At 35.9% G+C, this 24,147-nt stretch overlaps 1 protein-coding gene across 3 annotated transcripts in view; it reads right to left on the minus strand.

Moving 5' to 3' along the window:
• The window catches only part of cdh12.S (cadherin 12, type 2 (N-cadherin 2) S homeolog), a 435,062-nt gene that overhangs the window by 121,225 nt on the left and 289,690 nt on the right, over positions 1-24,147 (minus strand). For all 3 annotated transcript variants that reach the window (XM_041567647.1, XM_018241720.2, XM_041567646.1), the window contains one exon: positions 6,789-7,083. In XM_041567647.1, the coding sequence (XP_041423581.1) occupies positions 6,789-7,083 (295 nt within the window). The remainder of the gene's footprint in view (positions 1-6,788; positions 7,084-24,147) is intronic.

The raw sequence follows: 24,147 nt of genomic DNA on the forward strand, positions 1-24,147 counted from the left end.
ACGCCAAAGTACCAAGCCGCAAATCATTCCTAAATTTGGTGATTTAGGTGACATTTCCAAAAATCACCTCAAAATATCTACCCTGCAGCATCGTATTACACACATACTTTTAGGTATCAAGACAAATCACCCCAAATATGAAAGCCTAGGGTCCTCTGAACAGTTTGATGCCCAATATGTATAGGTGTACCCAAGCATGTGGCATATAGGGGCCCTAAAATGAAGACCCCCATACAGATGAAGCCACTTGGATTTGTGAGTTAAATGCGTCATGACTCAGAGTTAATTGAATAAACTGTGCTATCTAAAGTCATCTTAACTCATTTAATGCATTTAACCTTTTCATTAGCATACCAAAGCACCATTGTTCACAATGGTGAATGCTTTTATTAGATGGGATGTTGTGACGCAGTTTTCTGTGTTAAATGAGATAAATGGGATATCTGTGTTTAGTTATTCTGTGTCAAACAGACAAACCAAAGTGGCTGCATCTGTATAGTCTGTCATTTCAGGTACTGCAAAATCAACACATTTACATCGATTTGGGGGGGGCAAAAGTAGAAAACAGTAAGTTCACCCCAGAAAACCATATATTTTCGGAAAGTACACATTCCAACGAATCCAAATTGGGTATGCATGTCTTTCTACGCCAAAGTACCAAGCCGCAAACCATTCCTAAATTTGGTGCTTTAGGTGACATTTCCAAAAATCACCTCAAAATATCTACCCTGCAGCATCGTATTACCCACATACTTTTAGGTATCAAGACAAATCACCCCAAATATGAAAGCCTAGGGTCCTCTGAACAGTTTGATGCCCGATATGTATAGGTGTACCCAAGCACGTGGCATACAGGGGCCCCAAAAGGAAGACCCCCATATAGTCTGTCATTTCAGGTACTGCAAAATCAACACATTTACATCGATTTGGGGGGGGCAAAAGTAGAAAACAGTAAGTTCACCCCAGAAAACCATATATTTTCGGAAAGTACACATTCCAACGAATCCAAATTGGGTATGCATGTCTTTCTACGCCAAAGTACCAAGCCGCAAATCATTCCTAAATTTGGTGATTTAGGTGACATTTCCAAAAATCACCTCAAAATATCTACCCTGCAGCATCGTATTACACACATACTTTTAGGTATCAAGACAAATCACCCCAAATATGAAAGCCTAGGGTCCTCTGAACAGTTTGATGCCCGATATGTATAGGTGTACCCAAGCACGTGGCATACAGGGGCCCCAAAAGGAAGACCCCCATATAGTCTGTCATTTCAGGTACTGCAAAATCAACACATTTACATCGATTTGGGGGGGGCAAAAGTAGAAAACAGTAAGTTCACCCCAGAAAACCATATATTTTCGGAAAGTACACATTCCAACGAATCCAAATTGGGTATGCATGTCTTTCTACGCCAAAGTACCAAGCCGCAAATCATTCCTAAATTTGGTGATTTAGGTGACATTTCCAAAAATCACCTCAAAATATCTACCCTGCAGCATCGTATTACACACATACTTTTAGGTATCAAGACAAATCACCCCAAATATGAAAGCCTAGGGTCCTCTGAACAGTTTGATGCCCGATATGTATAGGTGTACCCAAGCACGTGGCATATAGGGGCCCTAAAATGAAGACCCCCCCTTGTATGTTCTGTCATTTCAGGTACTGCAAAATCAACACATTTACATCGTTTTTGGGGGGGCAAAGGTAGAAAAAAGTAAGTTCACCCCAGAAAACCATATATTTTCGGAAAGTACACATCACGAATCTAAATTGGGTATGCATGTCTTTCTACTACAAAGTACCAAGCCGCAAACCATTCCTAAATTTGGTGATTTTGGGGACATTTCCAAAAATGACTTCAAAATTTCGACCCTGCAGCATCGTATTACCCACATACTTTTAGGTATCAAGACAAATCACCCCAAATATGAAAGCCTGGGGTCCTCTGAACAGTTTGATGCCCAATATGTATAGGTGTACCCAAGCACGTGGCGTATAGGGGCCCCAAAACGAAGACCCCCATATGGTCTGTCATTTCAGGTACTGCAAAATCAACACATTTACATTGTTTTGAGGGGGGCAAATGTAGAAAAAAGTAAGTTCACCCCAGAAAACCATATATTTTCGGAAAGTACACATTCCCACGGATCTAAATTGGGTATGCATGTCTTTGTACTCCAAAGTACCAAGCCGCAAACCATTCCTAAATTTGGTGATTTTGGGGACATTTCCAAAAATGACTTCAAAATTTCGACCCTGCAGCATCGTATTACCCACATACTTTTAGGTATCAAGACAAATCACCCCAAATATGAAAGCCTGGGGTCCTCTGAACAGTTTGATGCCCAATATGTATAGGTGTACCCAAGCACGTGGCGTATAGGGGCCCCAAAACAAAGACCCCCATATGGTCTGTCATTTCAGGTACTGCAAAATCAACACATTTACATTGTTTTGGGGGGGGCAAAGGTAGAAAAAAGTGCGTTCACCCCATAAAATCATATATTTTTGGAAAGTACACATTCCTGCGAATCCAAATTGGGTATGCATGTCTTTGTACTCCAAAGTACCAAGTCGCAAGCCTTTCCTAAATTTGGCGATAAAAGCAACTGTTTTTACATTTCTGAAAATCGCCTAAAAATATTGCAATTGGCCGCATTTATCTCACCCAATATCTTACATACAATTGTAAAACACCATAAATATTGATGCCAAGGGTCTACTGAACAGTTTGATGCCCAATATGCATAGATATACCAAGGCAGCTGGCATGTGCGGACCCCAAATAAAAATAGTGAATATGAGTTTTCTCCGCTGCCGATTCGCCTTCTGTGAACATAGACCCTTGACTTCATATTATTTGCCTCAAGACCCTCCTAACAGCAATGACCCCCCAAAACCATACATTTTTGGAAAGTACACATTCTGCCGATTCCAACAAAGATAACGACGTCTTTCTACACGAAACTACCAAACTGCAAAGCTTTTCTAAACATATAGGTTTTTACAACATTTCTGAAAATCGCCTAAAAATGTTGCAGTTTGCCGCATTTATCGGACACAATGTTTTACGTACAAAGAAAAATCTCTCTAAATATGGACGTCAGAGGTCTAATAAATAGTTTGATGCCCAATATGTATAGATTTACCAAAGTATGTGTTGTGTATGGACCCCAAATGAAAAACGTGCCTATGAATTTTCACGCTAGCCAACTAAGCTGCAGAAAAGAGAACCCTAACTGTACGTTATGTGCCGTAAGACCCCCAAACTGTAAAAAGACCCCCAGAAACCCATATATTTTTGGAAAGCACATATTTTGGCGGATCAAACTAAGTAAAATCTATCTTTCTATACCAAAGCACCAAACAGCAAAACGATACTAAAGATACATAGGGAACAATAATGCAGGGATAAAATTGCAATAAAACCACAAAAATAGCGTAAATCAATGAAATAACAAAATAATTGTTCTGACAGCGTAATTAGTGGCCGAAATCGATTATCCAATAGTCACGCTGCCAAAATAACACGTTTTTAGGCAAAAAAAACAAAAGATAACAGTATAATGAATTCGTAAAAAAAAAAAAAAACACCTGTTTGTGTATACATATTTGTGCACTAATAAAAGTTATCTGAGTGTGCAAATACATGTAAATAAGTGTAAATAAGTGTAAATAACTGTACAAAAGGGACCAAGTGTGCTAAAATTAAAAAAAAAAAATTAAAAAAAATTCCAATCTTTACTAAAATGCATAAATGTACTGTAAGTATGTGTAGGTGCAGGTAAGTGTGTAAAAAAACGTGCACTTACCGTTTTTGGAGCAGGAGAATCGCTGTCTTCTTTGGAGGAGTCCTGGCAGCGTGTCTGCAGAGTTGCTGCGCAGCAGGAAGTGCGTGGGCGGCTCTGCAGGCAGGAAGAAGGAGAGTGTAGTAGCAGACGCTCCATGCGATGCGTCTGCTACTTTGAAGTCGGATCTGCGACAATCGAGTCGCAGATCCGACTTGACAGCCCCCCAGCCTCGTTGCCTAGGGGGCTGTCTTCTCTCCCCACTCTCTGCGGAGGCGGCAAAAGCCGCCGAAGCAGAGAGAGCGCTCAGCTGCCAAAGAACGTACAATGTACGTTCTTGGCAGCCTGAGCATTTGCCTGCCAGCACGTACGCCGTACGTGCTTGGCAGGCAAAGGGTTAAAGAATATGTAAGTCCATAAATGTTGTTTTCCCAGTTACTCATTTACTCAAAAAGGATGTGAAATGTTTTCTTAGGTGTAACAGTTCAACTGGGACTGTGATGTGACAAAAGGTGTACAGGTACTGTATATCACAACAGGGAAATGCTATTTTACTTAAGACTGTGAAGCCTACAGTGTGTATTAAAGGTTGAATTTTGATGGTTTTAGAGGTTTTTGAAACAACGATTACACTCTATTTCTCCGTAACCACGAATGCCCTGACAGTTATTAAAAGATCCAACTATAAAAAGTATGATGGACAAAAAACACTGAATATGCAAAAAAAATTATGAAAACCTCTACAAATTCTACTTTTTTGGACAATTACTGGGGAAAAAAATCTGAACACCTTTAAAAGTTCGAATTGATTAGATATGGTCCAATAGGATCAGTGCAACTCCCAATGACTTCTATGGGACATCAACATCTTTTACTTGGAGCAGTTTTGTACAGGTATGGGACCTGTTATCCAGAATGCTCGGGACCTGGGGTTTTTCGGTTAACGGATCTTTCCATAATTTGGGTCTTCATGCCTTAAGTCTATTCATCTAATTCATTTAAACATTAAATAAACCCAGTAGGCTGGTTTTGCTTCCAATATGGATTAATTATATCTTAGTTGGAATCAAGTACAAGCTACTGTTTTATTATTACAGAGAAAAAGGAAATCATTTTAAAAAATTTGGATTATTTGGATAAAATGGAGTCTATTCGGACTTTCTGGATATTGGGTTTCCGGATAAGGGATCCTATACCTGTATCGGAGTTTTTGTGGTACCTATATTCTATATAACACATTTTAAAAAAATCAAACATAAAAACACATTTTTTTAAAATATGGTTCCTAACTGAATCTTTGAGTCTTCTCCACAAGCGAAAAGATTTATGGAATGGTACTAAAAATCCTCTTGTGACACAAATGTCAGATTTACAGAAAATACAATTTGCATTCGTTTTCACATTGTCATTCCCAAAGAAATATATATTGCCTCTATATCTGGGTCATTGCGTTGGGATTGTGTTTTTAACTTAAAAAAGTCAAATCCTATTCACTTAACATTCCCTTTTTAGTCCTGACATTATGTGAAACAGTTTTAACTAGGAATTCATATTATTTTCATAAAACCACTAAAATGAGGCTGTTAATAATTAGCAGTGATGGGCAAATTTGTCCCGTTTCATTTCGCCAGCGAAAATGCAGTAGTGTCTAGTGATGGGCGAATTTATTCGCCAGGCGCGAATTTGCGGCGAATTTGCGTATTTCGCCGCCAGCAAATAAATTCGCTGAAAAAATTCGCCGGCGTCAAAATTTTTTTTCGAAAAAACAGGCGCCAGCGTAAAAAACGTTTTTGCGAATTCGCCCATCACTAGTAGTGTCCAAAAAACGGTCGCCGCCAATTTTTCACTGCAGTTTCGTGAATTTATTCGCCTGCGGAGAAACGCTGGAATTCGCGCCTGCCGAATAAATTTGCCCATCACTAATAATTAGGTGCCCAAAAAAGCAAATTTATGAACTTTCAAGAAGCAGATGGATGCAGCATTCCTATTATATTTGACCAGTACAACTACATACAACTTGTAGAATGAAGTATGTTGATCTGACACCATGCTTCAAAATCTGGCATGTAGTTTAGCGCTACTGTGGCAGGAATTTAAATTTTTAAAAGAACTTAACTGATTAAAAAAATGCTCCTCAAAATAATAACTTGAAAGCTTAGCTTTGTTTATTTTTAAATTATACATAACCCAAACAGTCTATTATTATTATTATTATTATTATTATTATTATTATTATTATTCACTTCTGATTGACAACTATTCTATTTTGCCAGGAAGGGGACAAGAAGTGCTGAAGGAAGAGAGGAAGTATCTAAAAGAAAACATAAAGGGATAAACTGAAATCTTAATATTTCCATTCAATGAGTACAAAGGGAAGTTTAAAGGTTTAGCATTCATGTAATTAATTTGGCTGTAATACTGTTTACTCTTGAAGATGGTCAATATATATTATTTTATATTAAATAAATATATGTCAAATTTTGAAAACATAAATAAATTATTTGGCTATTTTCATCTTTGATTATAAATATCCTCAGTAGTAGCATATTTGTTAAACATAACATGCTTTTTTCTTGCTTCCAGGAATGGATAATTGAGATAATTATTAATTTTACATTGTATTACATTAGCTAATTCAGTTTCATATTCCACTTATGCTTTAAAGGTACTTGGCTAACAAGATGATATTGACATCACTTTTTTTCAAAAATACTGAAAAAATGTGTGTACATGAAAATCTAAGTCTAAAGGTTTATGTGCTGGATCATATGAGATTAATTTACAAAAAAAAAGCTTATTTTAATCAATTTGTTGGCTTATCATTCATTTATATTTCATTACTTCACAATAAAATATATGCACACCTGTTTTTGAAATTGGATTAGAATTACACATTATTTAGCATGTATTTGATGCAGCTGGCTTTGCATAAAGAATTTCCTGAAAACATGTATTCATTAATTCAAGAGAAGAGAATGACATCTCACTTACCAACTGGAGACATTTCAGGAACATTGGCTACATAAGGACCATCAAGAAATTTTGGCTCATTATCATTAATGTCCTGCACTTTGATGATAAATTCAGATTCTGATTCCACAGGTTTTCCAGTAACTATATTCACAGCTTGTGCACGCAATGTGTAGAAGGGCTTTTCTTCTCTGTCCAAGCTTTTAATTGCATGGATGTCCCCTGTTGTATCGTCAATTGTAAAGATTGTTCCAGCACCATCGCCTAGTAGAGTATACTTTACTGACCCAGCTCCCTTGTCCACATCAGAATGAAGCTAAAATAAAAAGCATATTACCATGAATGAAAAGGAATGAGAATTGCCTTGACTATAAATATACATATGTATGGATTCAACAAGTATGGCAAGTAACAGCAAAGGCATCACCTCTTTTTTTGTTTGCTCGTGGCCATATAGTAGAGACAAACAGTATTAGATCAAACAAATAAAATGTTTCAGATATTTTTCTATTTAACCACCCATTTTCTGTGCTTTTAAAACCTCAGTCCACAATGAAATGCAATAAGGAAAGCTTTAAAAATGAACTAAAAACAAAAGCTTACAAATACACAATTTTATTAAAACTATTTTACAACTTTTATGTTAGGTGTTTACACCCCTATAATCAGCAGTAACATATTCTTTAAAGGGATACTGTCATGTGAAAAAAAAATTTTTTCACAATGAATCAGTTAATAGTGCTGATTTAGCAGAATTCTGCACTGAAATCCATTTCTCAAAAGAGCAAACAGATTTTTTTATATTCAATTTTGAAATCTGACATGGGGCTAGACATTTTGTCAATTTCCCAGCTGCCCCAAGTCATGTGACTTGTGCTCTGATAAACTTCAATCACTCTTTACTGCTGTACTGCAAGTTGGAGTGATATCACCCCCTCCCTTTCCCCCCCCCAGCAGCCAAACAAAAGAACAATGGGAAGGTAACCAGATAGCAGCTCCCTAACACAAGATAACAGCTGCCTGGTAGATCTAAGAACAACACTCAATAGTAAAAACCCATGTCCCACTGAGACACATTCAGTTACATTGAGAAGGAAAAACAACAGCCTGCCAGAAAGCATTTCTCTCCTAAAGTGCAGGCACAAGTCACATGACCAGGGGCAGCTGGGAAATTGACAATATGTCTAGCCCCATGTCAGATTTCAAAATTGAATATAAAAAAAATCTGTTTGCTCTTTTGAGAATTGGATTTCAGTGCAGAATTCTGCTGGAGTAGCACTATTAACTGATGCGTTTTGAAAAAAACATGTTTTCTGATGACAGGATCCCTTTAAGACAAATATTGTTATATGTTTGCATAATTAAAGAGAAGACAATTCAAAGCAACTTTTTCAATAAATATGATATGAAACTTTTCAGTGCTTTAAGAATTATTATAATTATAGTAGTGTTCAGTTATTAAAGTTTGTTTGAGATACAGTGAATGTAAAGCTACAGTATAATATTTTAGAAAATTTAAGTGGGGAAAAAAAAAATTTTATTCAGACTTTAATGCATTTCTTCATTAATAAATATGGTTTTCTTTGAAGAAAATAGTTCATGCTAACCAAGATGACAAGCAGTAAATTCAATTTTAATACATAACCATTAGGTAATAAATGCTAGAATATATGAAAAATTTGCTCCAGGGGTAAAACAATGTGTATATAGTCACATACTGTAAACTTCCAGTTTCGCAAATGGCAAATGTTTTTGTTAAACTGCCGTGAAAATTCACAGTGGGAAAATTTGTTGCGTCAAAATTGACGCACGTCAAAATTATTCAAAGGCCCAATGACTTTAGTACATTTGGACAAAAGGGTCGCACATGTAAAAATAGTTTATGAGTTAAAATAGGCAGCTCTGGAAGTTGTCGGAGCACATACAAGAGTTACTTGCTATATCTTTTAACGTCACTACATTCATTTATATTGCATATAGTAACTCAATGGACATTTAAAGGACATTTTATCAAGATTTTTTGTCATACTGTTTTTTTATTTTTCACTTTTGGACTAAAATATGGCATCTACTACACTTTAAATTATCCTTGGGACATGTCATTGTCAGACAATATTATTGCTTATGGGGGTGCAAAGGTAACTACTTCACTTCCTGTGTGTTCCTTTAAATTCTTGTTTTTCCACTAATGTTGTGCTCAAAACATATTGTGGCAAATATAGAACTAGCAATCTTAGACTATCAAGATTTTTTGTCCTACTATTTTTTATTTTCACTTTTGGACTAAAATATGCTAGTTTCTGCTTTGTTCCTGGTCTCCTCTTTCCCTATGTCTATGATTAAATGAGCACATGCCAACTTTTGGGTACCTGGTAAGTCATTGGGCCAATAATACAAATGAAAATATCCAACCTAAATATGTATCATATAAAACACACCAACTTACTGAGATATCTGGCACTCTATCCCTTAGTTGCAGCTTTAAATATACCATTATACCCATAAAAATCTATTGTTATAAAGAATGGCAAACTGAATACTGGGTATGGTATAGGGTTCTTCCATGTCCTTAATAAAATTAAAAACATATATCCATCCTAAGTTACATTTTGTAGTTTATGGCACAGTTCATGTTCTGCTTAATTGTATTCATGCTGTAATTAATGATTTTGAATTACTATTTACTAATATATCTTTAAAAATGTATCAAAGAGGGCCTCTAATTCAGTGAGCTAGGGCACAGTTTTGATTTTTAGTACGTAGTAGACTTGTTTTAATTATCAGACATTATTATCACCTTACCACTACAGTGTTAGACCAAAATAATTTTTGACTGAAGTGTGACTTGTATATTACCTACCTTTTAATTCTCAGTAGTTTTAAATATGATCTACATATATACTCACTAAATACAAATATTGCTCATATGAAGATGGATTGATAAGCAAAAGAATATGAATATTCAAATTATAATGAGTGCAAACACACAATGGACGTATATACGTTAAAAATCTCAAGGATGGAATAAAATAATGTCTAAATCAGTAAAAACCTGTGCTCCAAGGTCACTAATTATCTGTCTCTTGAGAGATGAAAACAAACCCCTAATGTTTCCACTAAATGATATTCAGTCCACTAATGATCAATATTTCTCATAAAGTGGAAGTGAAGGTAATATCAAACTGTGTTATTTAATGGCAAAAGTTCTGCTTTAGACCTGTGGGCATCAGAGTTCCAATTTTCTAGTTAATCAAAAATGAAATTTTCATAGATTTATGACACAGTCACCCCTGAGACAAAGGCACAGTAATTCTTCAAAAGGTTAAACAAATATGATGCTGTGTGTTTGTTATATTACAAAAAGATGTTTTTCTGCAAAATGATATATATTTTTTAACCCTGTAAGAATATTTAAAATTCCCCGCAGGTTAGACTTTATAGTATTTTTTTTATTCTTCTTCTACTGAACTCTATTATGGGGCAATAGATCCTCCGTTATTCACATGCAGAAAACTTGAAGCCATCGGCTGAATATGTTCTACTTTTGAGGAATTGATTCATAAACACAGTTCTGCCTGAATGACATATTTTCTTTCTTGTAGAAATAACTCACGCAGATAGGAAAAAAATGCATTTTACAAGGTTATATTCGATTTTTATTACTTTTTTGCCTTCTCTTGTAATGTGATGATTTACTTTAAGAAAAAAAAAGTAATTTAAACTTTCATATTTTCTAAATAAGTTTATCCATGTGTTGGACCAAACTTCCTTTTAAAATAAAATTACATTTTATTTAATGCCAAGCTTTCAAAAACCAGCAACCTCTATAATTCAATGATATATCTGACCAGCATATAGAATGGTTTAACAGATCCCAAATGCATTTCAGTGCTAGACTTTTATCAGATTTATTAAAAGCAAACATGAAATATGTGAAATGCTTGTGTCTGCCACAGTGGCAGAAAAATGGATAAAGAGGAAAAGCACTGGATGCCAGGATTGGACTGATCTGGAGGATAGATTGAACACATTTACTGTGCTACTAGCTGTGTAGCAATGAAGTCAGTTGTACAAAAATGGAGCCTTCAGCATAATATATCATAAAAATGCACAGATAACACATTACTGTTATAGGAAGTAGCTAGTTATATCTTGATTTTTCATACTGTGTCATTATGTATTGCTATAATTCACTGTGTTCTTTTTGTTTATTCCATGCTAATGAGTTTTGAAAGTATTAAAGTATTGAACAGTAAAATTAGGCATAATAGTTATGGTAAATTTGCCCTTCATTCAGTTGCAGTGACAGATAAGCAGTTAGTTTATTTACAAAAATACGTGACTTACTGTGTCCACATAAGAGTTTACTCTAAAATACAGTTATGGTAATATTTTGGAAAATTCATATATGCTCTTATTGATGGTTCTGGAAACCTAGATTCAATATATGTTGGAATGGTATTTGGAGATAACACTTCACTGAATATTAAATTCAATTGATAATACTAATATACATATGATACTTTTTTTCCCACACAAAAATTTGATTTAGTTAATCAAAATCAAAAGAAAGTTGTTGTTGATATTGGTAAAATATTGTCTTCTCATATCCTCATATTTTGCAACTGGGGGTACTTTATTTATTATAATACTCAAGTTTCAGTGAGTCATGTGACAGAAATGACATCAGAACGCACTGTTTATAACTGATAATATCAGAATTCACCATTTATAAGGATATCATTTACAAGTTATTCATGGCTTTTGTGTATTATAAGCCATTACAACTCAGTGTTTCTTGCCTCTTGTTCTGCATAGAGACCAGTTGCATCTACTGACACAGAGGAACCTTGGCGCTAGCACAGTAACTCCATGGTTCCCACAGCAGCCAATATAAATCTTCACAGCACAGCTGAAGAAAAATAATAGGGTGCACATGTCACTCACACAGTGATCTATCTATCCATCTATCTGCAAATTAAGTACACTGAGGAAGAATCATGAACATAGAACCATGTAAAGAGGTAATTCTACTTAATAATTATTAGTGCTTAATATAAAAAAAATTGCAGTGTCGTAATTTTTTTTGTTGTGCAAGTCCAAGATTTTGACTTAGATTGATCTACAGCCCACAGCCTACAACTAGATAGTTACATAGTTAAGTTGGGTTAAGTTGGGTTGAAACCCCTCCAAATGAAACCCAGTGTCTATACATACACACACTCACATCGCCTTTCCATAATCTCACATAAACTGCACATACCAATATCTATACTAATTGTAAATTTTTGTATCACAATAACATTATGCTTTTCCAAGAAATTATACAAAGCCACTCTTAAAAGAATTAACCTTCATCATCTGGCAGTGCATTCCACAACCTCACTGCCCTCACTGTAAAGAGCCACCTATACTGCTTCAAATGAAAGTTATTTTCCTCTAGTCTAAAGGGGTGGTCTCTGGTGTAGTGATCCTCTTAGTTGGAAAAAAAAGTTCCTCTGCTATAATGTCCTCTTTTAAAGTGTAATCATGTCCCTCACAAGCATCTTTTTTTCCAGAAAAACAACCTAAACCTTGACAGTTTACCTTCATAATCTAAGTCTTCCATCCGTCTAAGCAATCTCTTTAACATGTATATGCTTATATTCTATCCTTTTAGGTCTGGATCCCCAAACTGCACTGCATACTCCAGGTGAGGCATTACCAGGGACCTAAAGAGGCAACATTATGTTTTATTCTTTTAGTTTATTCCCTTTTTAATGTGAGACATTTCCTTTAGTAGCCAAAGAATGACACTGCCTGCAATTAGACAACCTATTATCTACAAAAAACCCTAGATCCTTCTCAATTGAGGAACTCCCAACGCATTGGGCAAATTCACTAAATGCCTAAGCGCCTAATGCTAGCGTGAATTCGCCAGTGTTACTTCACACCCTTACGCCTGGCAAATTTGCGCAACTGACCTAACTACGCAAATTCACTAATGCGCGAATGATTCTGAACACTACCTTTTACGCCAGACTTCCTTCGCCATCTCAGACCAGGCGAAGCGCAATAGAGTAGATAGGGATTTCTTCAAAAAAAGTAAAAAAAATTTTAAGTCCCAAAAAACGCTGGCGTTTTTTCATTTTTTATGGGTGATAGGCTGAAAAAGATTGAAATTTTTTTTGGGGCTACCCTCCTTCCCCCCTACATTTCCTAACTCATGGCAACTTAACTATACAGTGAGCACATGTGTAGGGCAAAATAAAAATTTTATTTGCTGTTTTGAAGGTTTCCCAGGCTTGTGTAGTGCTACTATGAATACTTCCATTGAAAATTGAATTTGGCGCAGTATGCAAATTAACTATCGCTAGCATAGTAGGCGAATTAACGCTAGTGCAACTTCGCAACCTTACGCTACCCCTGAGCGCAACTTCGGATTTTAGTGAATTTGCAGAGCGCTGGCGAAAATATGCATGGCGAAGCGCGGCAAAGCTCGGTGAAGCGGACGCCAGCACAACTACGATTCTTAGTGAATGTCCCACTTGGTGTATAACTTGCATTTATATTATTTCTGTCAAAATGCATAACTTTGCATTTACAACATTGAAACTATTTTTTTTTCCAATTTGCTGGCCAGTTTTCCAATTTAGTCAAATCACTCTGCAAAGTGGCAGCATTCTGCAGGGAACTTCTAGTTCTGCACAATTTAGTACCATCAGCAAAAAATAGCAGTACTTTCAATGCCCACCTCCAGGTCATTACTAAACAAGATGAAAAGCAAAGGATCAAGTAGAGAACCCTGTAGTACTTGATTAACAACAGCAATCCAATTAGAAAAGTTGAATTTACCAGCACTCTTTGTAATGTATCTTTGAGCCAGTTCTCTATCTAAGTACAAATACTGGGGCTCATTTATTAAAGCAGCGCAGCGCATAAGTGGACGCAAAAGATTGTCTGCGCCATCACGAGCGTGATCGCTAATATATTTGCGTGATATTGCGCATAACACAAAGCTTTTGCGATGGTTTTGTTTATGCGCATTGCGCAAAAGATTGGGCATTTATGTCGCAAACTATGCCGTGGTTGTTAGGGGCGTGGCTGTGGGCGTGGCTACAATGCGCTTGCACTGCGCCCGTCGCAGATTTGCGTCTGTATATGTGCAAAACTGCACCCGGGCAACAGCACCACAATTTTTACGACTGCCTCTTCGTGGCGTAATAGTAACGCTCTTCAAAATGCGCATTCCTGCCCAGCTGCGCTAGTATATTCACATTTTTGCGTTTCATGTTGCTTAAAAGAGAATTTTATATATGTGTGCAGAGCCACACTGCTAAACTGTGTTCTGGCAAATACAATGGTGCTGCTGTTGGTGGGGATGTTTAACTCAAAGTTTACTCAAAGATGAACAACCCCTGTAAAGTGCATATTAACCACGCCTTCCACCCAACATGTTTATATTGACCAAGGTTCCTTTAAGGGTATCAGGTAGGCTAAACACCTTTGCAACCAAACAAATATTAGCACAGAAACAAATGCAGATGCGTCTAAGTGAACGCAATATGCGCAATATGTGACACAACTAATTAAAGCAGCGCATTCATACATGAGCACAACTAATCCTTACCTTTGCGGTATCTTCCTGTGCGCACAATTTATTATAAGCACTGCGACAGCTGATACGCAGTTTCACACGTCGCACCTGTCTGTGTCTACATTAGCGCACAAATTGCACTGTTAAGGTATCGTGCGCTACATTATTAAATACTCGCATGCGCTGGGCAAATGTCAGGCCACTGCGCTCTTTTTAGCGCTGCGCTGCGTTAATAAATGAGCCCCACTATGTTTTAGGCCAACATTTCTTAAGCAACCTTGTGTGGTACTATATCAAATGCTTTAGAAAAGTCTTAGGATATGGTCACACGCTGTTGGCTCTGGCTGTTGTCAGCCTGCATATTTTTTCAGGCTGAGAGCAGCATATCTGCTCATCTAACAGCACATCTATACCTGTGCTCCCCTGCAACTGAACGCAGAAAAACGGAATGCAGGGGAGCGCAGGTAAAAACGCTCATCAGTAAGAGCCCTAAATCATCTCAAGTAATGAGCTACAAATGCCTGCATTCTATTTATAAAGAAAATGCTTTCTTAGGTACAAGTTAGGGGGTTCACAAATTTTCGGTGAAGTGAAATGGGTCAGATTCACCCATCAGTATTTAAAGTCTAAAAGGTACAAAAAGTAAAATATAAAATAGCTTAAGTACTAAATATAAATAACTTTATCACGCACAGAAGTTCAAGCAGAGAAGAGCGATTATCATTATATACCAAAGGGGAATGGAATTCATATATCATTTATAGTTTAGTATTGATTTTATGATATTTAAAAAAATATTTCACCATAATACAAAAACAGACCTATTAGACCAAAAAACAAACTTCAACTTAATTTCGGTTTGTCTTTTCGAATTCGAATTTCGCAGTTTTTTCAATTCGAAATTCAACCCTTTGATAAATATGTCCCTGGATGTTAATTTTATTCAAAATGTTTTTATGGCACCAAGAGACTAAAATAATTATGGGTAGTCATGTACGTGAATGTAAATAACAGTCACCATGACAAATGTAATGCCCTTTATATTCTGTCATAATTTGAAGCTACATCACAGACTAAGGCATCATCAATCTCACACAATAATCAATAGACCTCAAAACTCACAAAATAACATGCAAGTGTACAGAATGTTACAAGGAAACAGCTGCTGCCTGTTTTTAGAACTCAGAATGGAATTAAATTGTAATAACAATAATAACATCAGAGTGTAGGGTTACTGTGAGGGAGACTTAAGACTTTTCAAAATATAAAATCTAATTTGCAGTGGGGGTGGAAAAATAATATTCACTGTATGAATACTGTGAATTATTTTATAAATTATGTAGAATTTTAATTAAAGGAAATTTAATTTATTGTTATTAGTTCTTGTCCTGTGAGAGGGTTTCTTATATAAATAAATAGTATACAAGAATGGACAGCACTCCCGATGCTCTCAAGTCACCAGGACACAAACATACAGTATAAGGAAATAGGATTGAGGAAGACATGCCTCAGAGTCAGGAATTGTGGCATGTATCCATGCCTTAATTGTAAACAATGTTGTTTTGTGATAAAGGGGAAGTCCTTTGAACACCCAGGTATGGGGGGAGGTATATCGCATGAGGGGATGCTACACATGTATCTCACAATATGCGATATATGCTATAGTGTGCCCTTGTGGAAAGATCTATGTTGGGGAGACAATACAGAAGGTGAAGTCATGTATTTCTCAACATAGATCTACCATTAATACAGGGAATATGATATTACCACTCTCCAAACATTTTAAAGAGAAAGGGCATACAGCAGAACAGTTGAGATTCACGATACTGGAGACAGTGCCCCCACTAAAAAGAGGTGGGGATCGTGAGTTGAAACTTATACAAAGAGAGGTGTGGTGGATAAGAAAATTAAATTCACTACATCCACATGGATTAAATAAAGATTATAACCTGTATCTATTTTTAGAAAATATGGATATTTCATTGTGTCTATTGGAAAATATACGTTTTGTTCCTATATACGTTACAAATGTCTATTTATTTGTTCTATACAGCAAGTGTGGTGACGGCCATATGGAAAGAATCAGTAGGTCACTTCCTTTGATGGACTTTAAAACCTGTATAGACTAATTGGATTTTAGAAACCATTTTTTTTTTCACGTCTTTTTTTTTTTTTTTGATGCATGCCACCATACAAGTCTGTGGGTGCAATTTTTGCGGCGAAACAAGGGGAAAAAATTTGCCCATCCCTAATTCTGATTAAATACTCAGATATCGCTTTAAGTAGATATTAACAAAAATGTGAACAGGAACTGGGCACAGCCTTTACAGAAGCAGAATGGGACCTTATAACTGAATGCACCATCAAAATTACCACTTGCTGAAAATTACAGGAAAATAATTATAAAATCATTCCCACTGGTACAACATGCATACGAATGTCACAGATACATGCTTGGAGATGCAATCAACCCAATGGAAATTTATCACATATTTTCTGGTATTGTCCTAATTTACAACCTTATTGGCTTAAACAACTTTTATCCAAATTTAATCCAAATGGACATAGAAGACTCAGCTGCTTTCTTCCTTTTGCATAAAAATACTATGTCCACATGTCGATATAAAAAAAAAAATCAGTGATTGCAATCCTTATTGGAAGCAAAGCCAGCCTATTGGGTTTATTTAATGTTTAAATGAATTTCTAGTAGACTTAAGGCATGAAGACCCAAATTACGGAAAGATCCGTTATCTGGAAAACCCCAGGTCCCGAGCCTTCTGGATAACAGGTCCTATGTCTATACCATCAACATGGGTTATGCAACTTATTTAATATCAAGCACAAGGTACTGCCTTATTCAAACAGAGATAAAGCATGTCAGACAAAAATAAAGAACTGCATGTTTGAATACACAATGGGAAATCACATTGAAATACTTCATAACTTCCTGGATAATGGGTATATGGATAATACATTCCATTCTTCTACTGGAAATGAATTGCTATAGGAAAAAATAACAATTATTACAAAGGCATAAACAGTTACTAAGTTAATTAAAGGTACCATTTATTGGGAAATCAAACATGTATAGGCATTCTGGCAAGAGAGTAACCGAACTCTGTTTATCCTACAATTCTATCATAGCTATTTATTATAATTTCTAACGGCCCTTTTGGTTAGTAGAATTATGTATATATATTTTTTTTTTCAGCAACATTCAAATTAGGCTGAATTCAATTGGCTGCCAAACCAATTCTGAATCCAAAAAGTCACATGACTTTTAGTGACATCAATAAGGAAGTGCAACATTTTTTATCTGTGCAATATCTCATATACTATATATGCTGTATATAAAAATTTAAATAAAAATTTTCATATACACAGTAATTTTTTCAGTCATTCAGCTTTATAAGCAAATTTTCTTTCCTTGAAAACGATCTGCTTTAATGTGAGGTAGGGAGATGGTTCAGATCAATGTCATGGTTCTGTTTTTCAGCTTAGTGGCACACTCCAAAACAATACTTCTGACCTAAATGGTCACAGTCACCATTACATGAAGAGGAAACACTTTGAGTTTATTATTCGGCCATTTCATTTAAGGCAGCAGTATTATTTTCATTTTCATAATGAACCTAGTCAGCATTTTTTAATTAATTGGTGCAATTGCTATTTGCTAAAAGTGCCTTTCCATGATGTGTTAGAGGGAACATGTAAAGAAGAAGCCAGGGTCCTAGTTGTGTTTAGTGTAATGCATAATGGCACAATAGTTAGTACTACTGCCTTGCAATATCTGCAAGAATTTCTCCATGTGTCTTTATGCCTTTGTGTACTTTAGTACTAGTGAATGTAATAGAGACCTTATATTATGCAGGGACTGCTATGTTTAATGAACAGTCTCTGTAAAGCACTGTGGAATATAATGGCACTATATTATTAAAAGATAAAAAAAGTACATGCCTGTTCTGATTCCAGTTAGGAAATTACGTATGGGGGCACTATAATGACAGTTTACGTTTCAAGATGCATCGTTTTTGCATAATTTTTTTTCCCACAATTATGAAGAATGTACTAAAGTAAAATCCTGTTATCCATAATTTATAGGAATAGAAGAATTATTTTCCTTTAAAATATTCTGTTAAGAGACTGTTTGAAAATACATTATTTTTTATTGCATCACTTGCATATGGGATTTTTTGAAGTGTTAATAGAACTTTTTTTTGTTTGGAATGAGTTTATTTAAATAACAGACATGGTACCTGCAAGAAGCACAGATGCAGCATTTATATAGATCTTAACTCTGACATGTGAAACAAATTTTATCAGCGCTGATTCATTCTGAGCGTTATATCCCAAATTAAGAGCCATGAAACAGCCCTCACAACATATGTTGAAGTGTAATACTTGCAGCTGTAAATGTCAAACACTGAAATGATAGTAACAGATAAATGTTTCAAAGTGTTTTGCCAGGATTTTATCCACTCAGCAGCTACTTATGAAAAGACTAATTCTTTTCTCGTCTGTAAAAAGTGTCCATATGCTAAATTGTACAAGTATAATAAGTTACAAATACAGTTGCTAACAGCTGTGGTATGGATGGGCAATTATAATCCAGGATTATCTAATATAAGTAATTAAAAAAAAAACAACTGGACTTGCTGAGTAATTATTGAAGACTACTCCTCCGAGCAGCTTCTTCAGTTCAACTGACTGCTGTGGGAAGTTCTCGGCATATAGACTCTTCCGCTAATCCAATCACAATGGCACATTGTAACTCTTCAGAGAGATCTGAAATTCACAGAGGTGTTGATTCTGTGTAGTTACTGTGATAGGATTACCAATGTGTCATGCGACGCCTTGAAACAGGTGTTACTTTGAAGAGTTGCATGAATAGATGTGTGAAGTGTTCTGAAACCGCCGGGGTACAGATGTGAGTACAGCATTGTGTGTAGCAGACAGGTGGTGTCGAAGGCCCCCCGCCTCTGTTCAGGGATGGTTTCTCCACCTTGACATGAATTGTCTCTTTCACGCCTCTTTCAAACCAGTGGTCTTCTTTATCCAATATTTGGACATTGCTATCTTCAAAGGAGTGTCCCTTGTCTTTTAGGTGTAGAAAGACAGACAAGTCTTGCCCTGTAGAGTTCACCCTCCTATGCTGAGCCATTCACTTGGCGAGCAGTTGTTTTGTCTGCCCAATGTATAGATCAGTGCACTCCTCACTGCACTGGATTGTGTATGCCACATTGCTTTGTTTTTCTTTAGGCATTGGATCCTTTGTCAGTTTAACTGAAGAAGATGATCGGATGAGTAGGGAAACATTTTCAATAATTACTCAGCAAGTCCAGATGTTTTTTGTATTACTTATATTAGATAAACCATGACCTGGATAAATGAAAATCTTCATAGTCATATATTCCAGGATTGTTAGAAGGGCACTGGACATTGTGATGATACTGTATGTTGCCATCTGGTGGTTAATACTGTAGAAGTATTTTCGTGGGCAGTTATTCCAGTGAGGGGTATACCTATTTCTTTGGGGATCATCAATAGTAAAAAATATAATACGGGATCACAGCAAACATTTGCTGTATCACTTCTGTTAGGTCTCAATCCTAACCCAAAATCAAATATACAGTCATTGGAATTGCTAGATTTAGATTGATTTCATCACAATCCGTATGTAGATCAAGATAAATGGCTATAAAAATAGAGAGTCACTTGGCAAATTAAATTAAACAAGCAGTGCATGTCCAGAAAACATTAACATTCATACAATTTTCAATTAGAACCCAAGACATAATTTCTATTTTTCCAGATTTCAGTTTTGATTACTTTAAATTGTAGCCTTCCACACCCATCCTGGACTGTTGTGTAAGCTTTGTTGGGGGAAAATTAAGAATTAAGAGATGGGGGTGCAAGGCTTGATGGTGAGGGAGCTGAATGACCTCATGCCTTGATCCCTGCCCTGGCCAGGGACAAGATACTTGAATACATTACAATAACAATACTTTGCATTGCATTGCTTTATGTGTAAATGTAATTGCCATATATGAGGAGGTAATTAGAAGCCTAAACATTTGGGTGAATGTGATCTACTTACATTTTGTTACACAATGTGATACAGTACCACACCGATTCATTACAGTTACATTGTTAAACATAGAGAACTGCCTAAAGGGTAGATTACAACAAGTGGTGGCCAGTAATGGACGAATTTGTCCCATTCCGATTTGCCGAAAAATTTGTGAATTGGCGAAAAATTTGTCTCGTTTTTGGTCTCGTTCTTTGGATGCAGGCAAATTTTCACAGCAGTTTTGCAAACGTATTTGCCGCCAGCAAAATGCAGTAATTTGCCGCGAATTTGCGCCTGGCGAATAAATTTGCCCATCACTAGTGCCACCAAACGGAACATTTTCTAATCTTACCAGTGGTGTTGTTCAGTACTGGAGGGGTTTGGTTTTGAAACTTTACTTTTTCATTAATGACCTTGAGGTTGTCATTAGAATGCTTTGGGGATTTTTGTGGAAAACTGTGAAACTGGACTGCTAATGAAAGACTCTTTAAAGTTTGGGTTGTTTTCTCTGACTGCTTGAGAGGCAACTTAATTACTCTTAGAAAACATTATAGACAGATAGTGGGGAATCTGATTTTTTCCAGAAAAAAAGATCAATGTACCAGATGCCACCACTTTAGACTAGAGGAACTAAAATTTTACTTGCAACACTGAAGTTATGTTTTAGATTAAGAGCTGTGATGTAGTGGAATATCCTCTTGGGTGATGTAAGTATATATAATAATACAGTTGTGTTCAGAATAATAGCAGTTCCACATCACTCACCTGATCATTCACTGCTTTTGGTAGAAATTAGTAACTAGTAAATTAAAAATAATTTAGTAGGTGTAGTAGAGTAATAAAAAAACCAACAGACCCAACAGTCATGACATGTATACAGCTGATTCTGTTTAACTGAATCATTAATTGAGGCTTGTTCAAAATAACAGCAGTGTTCAAAATAATAATAGCATGTTCCAAATAATAGCAGTGTGGAGTTCAATAAGTGAGGTCATTCATTCTGTGAAAATACAAGTGCCAATTATGGTCCTTATTTAAGGAAGGGAGACAACAAATATTGTGCATGCTGATTAAAGTGCATTTCTCTCTGAACATCTGAGTAAAATGGGTCATTTCAAACATAGATTAAAAAGTTTATTGAAGAGTGGAGAAGACATAAAGTGCAGCCAAAGTGCATTTATCACATACCAGGAATCATGGGTTAGTTTCAATACATGAAAATGCTTGAAGAGGTCATGTTGCATTATGCTAAAGAGGAAATGCCCTTGAAATTGGGTGTTTCAACAAGAAAACAACCCCAAACACACCAGTAAATGACCAATGTCTTGCTTACAGACCAACAAGATTGATATTATGGAATAGCCAGCCCGATCCCCGACCTTAATTCAATAGAAAACTTGAGGGGTGACATATAAAATGCTGTTTCTGAGGCAAAACCAAGAAATACAGAAGCATTGTGGGATGTAACAGGATGAAAAAAGTTTCAGTTTTTGTAGTGGAATAACACAAATTTGATACATGTTTATTCATGTTTTGAAATAGAATGTGCAGTGTTTCCAATACATTTACCTGTATGGAAATAAGTTATTATAAGGATTTTTAGCTTAATTCACTTTTTTAAACACACCACTAATATTCTGAACACAACTGTATATGCATTTAAAGGGTTGAACTTGATGCACTTTTTTTTTAACCAAAATCAATTATGTAACTATGAAACTTAAGTTTTAAAATTGCTTCAAATTTGCACACACTTTGCTGAATTTTAACTGTTACAGCTTAATACAGTAATTGTAATTTTGTACTCCATGGTCTTAAATCCTAGAATTCTGCAGCCCTAAGCCCGTGCATAGGTGGCCATTCCACAAATCTGGACCTATTGTAATATGTCAGGAGAGGAGACTTTTGTGTGCCTTCCCCATGAGCCGATCACCACTCATGAATACAGTGCTGCAAGTCACTGTCCTCCAGAATAGAGCACCGAGGCCTGTGGCAATTCAAGTAAAAAGATGCAAAGTGTAAAAAGCAGATTGCACTTTTTTTGCACTTTGAATATGCAGGGCATGTTACTGTCTGCATCCATCATTCAGAAGTGCAAGTTAGTGCATGGGTAAGGAAAGCAGGGATCCTAACATGCTGCCTGACTCTCATAAATACAACACTGCTGAATGCAGGCAAGGAGGTATTCACTGGGGTTACCACAGTATTTTTTTTGTTCAAGTGTCATTTATGTAAGGAATTCTGCCATGTAGTTTCACTTTGCATAACCCTTATTGATTTGATGTACACATGAGATTTTACCTACATTCTAAATGGTCAATTAATGAAGCTGTCAGATAGAAACATATGTTGTCAGAAATTCAGGGTGAGGAAAGCTGTTGTATAAATTAGTCCTGATTTTCCCACTAGGAATAATGGGTGGTAGATAGAACATCAATCAATCTTTCATGATCAAAAAATGATATAAAAATGATTATAATGTATAATGTATTTAGCTAAATAAAGGTTCGTTTTAAGCAGGGTGGCAAGGTGCAAATGCAACCTGTCTCCTCTGTCTGACTTGCCAATGTTGGATAAAATACTTTGTTCTCGATTCAATAGGCACATAGGACATCTATGGGCATTTACATGAATGTTCCTTACTTTCTGCATCTACATGGTGTAACAGGAACCAAGGACATACTGATTTTACAAGAGGTACTTTCACCTTCCCCTATTGTGCACTTAGATGTTCTAAAGGCAAAATGTAAAATCAGAATAGTTGCACTTGGCATTTAGTATTGTGTAGGATTTGCAGTATTGTGCATTTACTGTAATGTATGAGCAAATGTTTAGCTATTAATGAGTAGGAAATCTCCTAATTCTCTCATAGAAAAATAATCTATGGCATTCAACAACCTTTGCTTAGCAACCCAGGTAGCAATTTGTAGTGTGAGCTATTATCCCTTAGGGACAACTCAGCTGGATTCAAGGTTTTATATGGCATAATATATTATCTAGTTTAAATTTTAAGCATTTAAAAAGTCACGGAGGACTTCTGTCACTATTTCGATGCTCAGAGACACAGTATGAGTTGTACAGGTCATAGAACTCTGAACTGGCTGCTAATATCCTTTATCATTTGAACTGTGATGTATGTTTTCCTGTATAATTCACAGACCTTAAGCAAGATATTGTGCTTTGCAAAGTATTGCAGTTATGTGCAATCTGCAGCTTAGGAAAAGCCAAGTATTTGCTGTGTTACGTCTAGAGAGTGTAGAATTGTAATTATAAAAAATAAAAATATGGCAAAAATAAAGTCAAGAAAAGAGAAACTAATTAGAATAAATTGTCACAAAAATGTCTTGTGTCAAAAAACTCTATAAAATTGTTAAAAAATGGAATCAGAAGAATTTTCTAGATTTGTCATAGAAACCTACAACCTTTTCGGATTTGATGCCAAAAACTATGCAATCTTCATATTATTGAATGAAACCCAAAGCAGATCAGGATATCTTTAAAAATGTCAACAGATATATTGGACATTTGTCAGTCTGTTTTGAATACAGCGGTGATATCATCACCGACATTTGCTCTTTTAAATATGGACATGGAACTTATCTCTTGGAAACACAAGCTCTTGCTCACACATATTTTGTCAGTAGCTAGATTAGTCCTGGCAAGAAACTGGAAATCACCACAACCTCCGGATTCTAAAGAATTTCTTGGTTTAATGAATGAGACCAGTACTATGG

The sequence above is a fragment of the Xenopus laevis genome, chromosome 6S, assembly GCF_017654675.1.
Source record: "Xenopus laevis strain J_2021 chromosome 6S, Xenopus_laevis_v10.1, whole genome shotgun sequence".
NCBI lineage: Eukaryota > Metazoa > Chordata > Amphibia > Anura > Pipidae > Xenopus > Xenopus laevis.